The 5,606-nt window shown below is 46.9% G+C and overlaps 1 protein-coding gene across 1 annotated transcript in view; it reads left to right on the top strand.

Annotated features, from left to right (window-relative positions):
• Nucleotides 1-2,248, top strand: part of LOC101639471 (histone H2A-beta, sperm) — a 2,703-nt gene extending 455 nt beyond the window's left edge. The window contains exon 2 of the mRNA XM_045288401.1: nt 2,194-2,248. Coding sequence (XP_045144336.1) covers nt 2,194-2,248 — 55 coding nt within the window. The remainder of the gene's footprint in view (nt 1-2,193) is intronic.
• Nucleotides 2,249-5,606: the final 3,358 nt, after the last annotated feature.

Consider the following 5,606-nt stretch of genomic DNA (forward strand, 5'->3'; position numbering starts at 1 on the left):
GTCACCATCGCGCAGGGCGGCGTCCTGCCCAACATCCAGGCCGTGCTGCTGCCCAAGAAGACGGAGAGTCAGAAGACGAAGAGCAAGTGACCCCGACGCCAGCACGGGGGAGCCAAGGTGCTGGCGTCCCCAGCCAAGGCTCTGTGCCTAGCCACCCTCGGGGGCTCGGAGGGTGCAGGCTGTTGTCAAGACCTGGTTCGATCTAGTGGGGGTGGGGGGGTGGGGGAGGCGTGGAGCCTGCCTGGGCCCAGGACCAATAAAGTCGGTGAAAACCACGTTGTCCAGAGAGCTGTGTAGTCGCGGGGTGGCCGGACCACCTTTAGAGCAGGTAATGGTCGCTCCGAGCCTTTGGTGCCCAGGTCCCCCTGGAGGCACGTGGTTTGTTAAGAGGTAGGCACGGTTGGACTCTCCACGATTATCTGAAGGCAAAAGAGAGGCAGCCATAGGTGCGCATACCGGGTGGAGGGTGGTTGGACCATTTTTATGCTTCCTTGAGCCGGGAGTTCACCTCCTGTGCGTGGGGGTGGGGAGGAGGGGGGAGGTGCTTGTTCAGGACCCATTTCTCGGAAGGAAACCGGAGGGCCCATCGGTCTCGGATAAGTTGTTTCTTCTTCGAACTTTCTCACTCCCCACGTCTTTCTAAGGTGGAGTGATTTTTTTCTGCCTTCGAAGGGTGCTTCTGATGACCTGGTATCGCTTTAAGACATTTTTCTTAGCCTAATGTCGCGGTTTCGGATTTCAGATGCTTAAGATAGGCTCGCATTTCTTTACGATGAAGAAAGCATTCACTAGTAATAGGTGTGATGCCGGAGCAGGAGTCATGAGGCTGGTCAGTCGTCCTTCCCCTGGCGATTCGTGTTGCATTAACAGTACGTCCTTTAGTTTTGGATTACGTTCTAGCCTGTGTGATTTTTAAACCATGCACCCAGGGTTCGACTTCAGTGTGGTCTTTTCTCCATCATGTCAAGCTCCTTTGGAAATAGAACTGGTTTGGTCTTTGCTCTTCTAGCAGAGAGAATCCCTGGTTTTAAGGAGTTATGATCACTCGACATATCAACACACACACAAAACCATCGAGTTGATTCTGAAATCACATGTGTTCCACCACCAGCCTGAAGCAGTGGTTTTCATCCTTCCTAATGCCGCGGCCTTTTCTGCAGGTCCGCATGTTGTGGTGACCCCTAACCATAACATTATTTTCGTTGCTATTTTATAGCTGTAATTTTGCTACTGTTATGAATCGGCTGACCCCAGTGAAAGGGTCGCAACCCACAGGTGGAGAACCGCTGAATGGCTTCATTTCCAGTCCCTTTAGAGCAATTCGATTCCTCACTGGCAACTCTAGGCATCCTATGTGAGGAAAGGTAAGGCGGTGCAGGGAGCCAGGCATGTCAGATCAGGAATCCATATTTAAAAGTGTAAACATGGCCCTTGGTTAGCACTTACATTTACCTGCCTAGCAAGCTTCATCTTTGCTCACAGGACCCATTTAAAAAAAAAAATCCCCAGTTTATATTTTATGCCTGGACTCATATTTCCTTTGAGTCCTGGTAGAAAAAAGTATATCTTAAGCCCTCCATATTTACCCAGCCTCAAGGTTCAACCCTAGGCAGGTTTAAAAAAAAACCCTAACCCCTCACCAATTCGATGTGTGATGTTTTGAAAAATCTGAATGATATATTGGCAGTTGAAAATGCATATCTCCTAGAAGATAAACTCATCCTTTTGATCCTTGAGAAGGAGTCCTGGTAGAGAGTGGGTTATAAATTGGACTGTTAGCCCCAAAGTCAGCAGTTCAAACCCACTGGCCACTCAGGAGAAAGATGAGTTTTCTGTTCCTGGAAAGATTTACAGCCTCTGAAACCCCAAAAGGGGCAGTGCTACTCTGTCCTATCGGGGTTCTACAAGTCTGCATGGACTTGAGGGCAGTGGGCTCAGTTGGTGGTTTGTTGATCCAGGGTGAACAGATGCTTGTCCACGTCACAGCGTTCATTTGAGGGCCAGTATTTCTTCAAGTAGAGTCTATCAGGAAGAAGCCCTAGGACTAATGTCAAGCACGGAATTCTGATGCTCGGTAGATCTATGAATCCATACTTTTAGACATAGACGAACCCACTTTATTGCCATAGCAAAGCCATTGCGGGTAGCAGGTTGTGACTTGGCCAGTGTTTGCATGCCCTGTTTTTCCTGTAGGGCCGGTTTTCCTTTTGTGTCTCTGAGAACTGGTTTGTTCGGTTTTGTCTGCTAAGCGTTATGAGGTTTGCCTTAGCCCCACCATTAGTGATGGCTGGCACAGACAGACTAGAAGTTTATGCAACTCCTCACAAAGCCATATTAAAATATAGAGCATCCCATCCCTTCTAATTGTTGAAAAGCAGCTACGTGCCATTTTGCCTGAGAGCTCCACTCTCTGGATTAAGACCTAGGTTCAAATTCAAGGAAATACTGAAAAGGAGGGCCCTAAGGTACCCAGGTTAAAGTGCTAGCCCTGCAACAGTTGCCTTGGACAAAAGGCGACCTTAGTAAAAAGGACAGAATGCTGCTTCGTACTGTCTTGAAATTGCATTTAGAGTAAATAGCAGTAGTTACAGGAACTACCCAAATCAGTAAACATGGCATTCCAGCAAACCATAAAATGAAGTCCAGGGTTTGACCGTTGGTACCTCTGTACCTAATAAGAGCTTTTGTCCTTGCTGTGTATGCCGGTGTCACCTGGGGCGTGTGGCGTGTGTGTGCCATGCAGGGATGGGAAAGGACAAAGCTCTCTCTCACTGTCCGGTACGACCGGCCTTGCTCTGGCTTGTTTGGGCTCCTTTCCAGGGGAGAAATCATTTTCCTTCTGTGGAAGGACAACAGGGAGACAGGCTGGAAAAAGGACAGTAAATCCCATTCCATGGTCAGGAGTCCGGGGGGACAAAATCTCCATCTTGCTCCCAGGTCAGTCCCCTGTGAGACCAGACTCCTGCTTTTAGGAAATACACGCTTGGACCAGTCTTCTCCCAGGCGCCCCCTCATCCACTCAAACGGGGTTGCTGCCCTCTTTCACGTCAAGGAAGAAGGCCTGACGGAGCAGTTGTTAGCACTTGACGCTAACCTTCAAGGTCAGCAGTTTGAACCTATCAGCTGTTCCTGGGAGAAAGATGTGGCACCCTTGCCGCCATGAAGATTTACAGCCTTGGAAACCCCGTGAGCAGTTCCAGTCTGCTCGAAGGTCACTGAGTCAGAACTGACCTCGCGGCCACAGGCTGGGTTTAGTCACCACTAGCCATCAGGACAGACAGCAGAGGAACCCGGAGAAGAGGTGGCCGTTAAGACCCAAGGGAGGTGGCACAAGTGGGAGAGCTGCAGAGCTACACCCCACCCCAGAATTGAGTCCCAAAGCTCCCTCCCCCCAGACAGATCCTTTGTGCATCCTGCGGGAAGTCAGGGCCGTGGTTAGGACATAAAGTGTAAAAGACAGAATGCCACTATTAAGTGTCCCATGGGTGCTTCCAACCTCAGCAAGGGCTCATCCAATGCAAAAATACAAGCCCCATAACTTAGAAGGCTTTGGTTGGGAAGACGGCTCTGGCCCTCAAGTCTCTGGCCCCGAGTCAAGAAAAGCACACTATAGCTACTTTCTTGTGAGTGGCCTTTAAGACAGAGAACGAATTCAGAATCCCGTTCATTTGTGAGACTGGGGGAGCCTGCTTTGCTGGGTTTAAGGCAGTGTGGACTTTGTGTATATAGACAGCCCTGTTGTTGCTGCAGCCCCCCTTTGCCTGCTGCACAGAACTCCCGAATCTGCCTACGTTCCCTGTATTAAAAAAAAAAAATCCTTAAAAAGGCACAAAAAAAATTAAGTCCAGTGACTGTTCTACTAATTTTAAAGGAAATTCAAAATCCATTTTAACAGAAAAGAATAATTAATGTTTACAGTATGTGAACCTGGATTTGTAATTCCCCCTAAGACAAACTGGTTTGTCTTCTTATGGCTTTTTAAAGTTAACTGTAGATTTAAAATAGAACTGGTTTATTCCCCCAACGTGTTACACCGTGTGGCGAATAACCTCCTATTAAGAAATTCAAATCTAAGGAAACGAACTCAAAAACCAAGCTCGCTGCCATTGAGTTGATTCCAATTCATAGTGACCCTACAGGACAGGGTAGACCTGTCCCTGTGGGTTTCCAGTTACTGTAAATCTTTATGGGAGTAGAAAGCCCCTTCTGTCTCCCAAGGCATGGTTTTGAATTGCTGACTTTGTGGTTAGCAGCCGGAGTCACCCAGGTGGTTATATTGCAGGCTGCCTGCAGAGGAAGAGAGGAGTTCAAGGAAGAGGTAATTGGGGCACCTGTGTCACTCAGCCTGGTGGAGACCCTGGTGGTGGAGATGACACCTGAGGTGGGTCCAGAAGTACTATCCTGACAGGACAAGGTGTTCTGGGTAAGGAAGCAGCCTGGACCGCTGGGAGGCAGGGAGGGAAAGAAGTGGGGTTGGGCAGGCAAAACCATTAGGGTCAGGCCTGAAAATCAGAATTTGGAAGCCCCGATTTAAAAATCACCAAAGTAGATAAAGTCAGCCGGGAGCAATGGACAGAAAGAACCTAGTTGCAGCCAAGGGGATATGCCAAGGATGTGAGCCACGGAGGCAGGAGATGGTTCCCGGAGGAGATGAGCGTCCGTGGGATGGACGCATTGTGACACTCCCCCAGGGTGTTCTCTTTTTTGTTTTAAGACTTTGTCGTGTGGCTTGAGGGTTCTTTGTTTCTTTTCCCCCACAACGGCAATGCTGACAAGTGCAATGCTGACAAGTGCGTCACTTCATTGAAGGCACTGCAACGGGATGCATTTTCACCCTTTCCATTTCGGCATTGCAAAGAAATACTGCGCATGTGCGGTGCGCACTGCCTTGACTTTAAGTCAAGAAGAATATTGGTAAAGAACTCTTATCTATATGTAATATGTAAAGAAACATCTATAGTTAACATTTAGTTGATTATATTTTTTAATGTATGTTTTTATTTCAAGCAAGTTTACTTCAAGATACAGGGGTAACTTATTCATAAAGCCAACACAGAAAGATTAGAATTTGTATCATGAGAAATTTGGCCTAAATAAACCATTTTTTAAAAGGATCAGTTAATATTTAGCTTGTGAAGAGACAGAATAAGAGAAATCAATAAATGCATCCGTGTGTGTTTGGAAACAAATTTCATATAAATAGGTAATTATCAACTATACATTTCTACAAGGAGAAAAAGATCTAGGGGTAGAAAAAAACAGATTTTAATATTATATACACTAAAAAGAATGACAGACAATAATTTGGTAATTTTATTAAGCCATATATTAAAAAGATAGCATTTAGTAATCCTAAAATTATGGAAACGGGAGGGCTGGGCCCTATGTTAAAGAAAATGAACTGTTTCCGGCAAACAAGACAATCTACATATAACTGTTTTTGTGCTTTCTGTTTTAAAACACTTCTCAAACTGTCGTGCTGGGAAGAGGGGAGGTGGCGCGGGGTGGGGGAATCCCCTCAAGTGCCCCTGTAATTCCAAATTCTCCTCCCTGAGGCTGCTACTGGGTCTGTCACATTAGTGTCCTCATGAGAAAATACGAAGGGA

The sequence above is a fragment of the Echinops telfairi genome, unplaced genomic scaffold, assembly GCF_000313985.2.
Source record: "Echinops telfairi isolate 266 unplaced genomic scaffold, ASM31398v2 ScPeMD7_21;HRSCAF=78, whole genome shotgun sequence".
Lineage (NCBI taxonomy): Eukaryota > Metazoa > Chordata > Mammalia > Afrosoricida > Tenrecidae > Echinops > Echinops telfairi.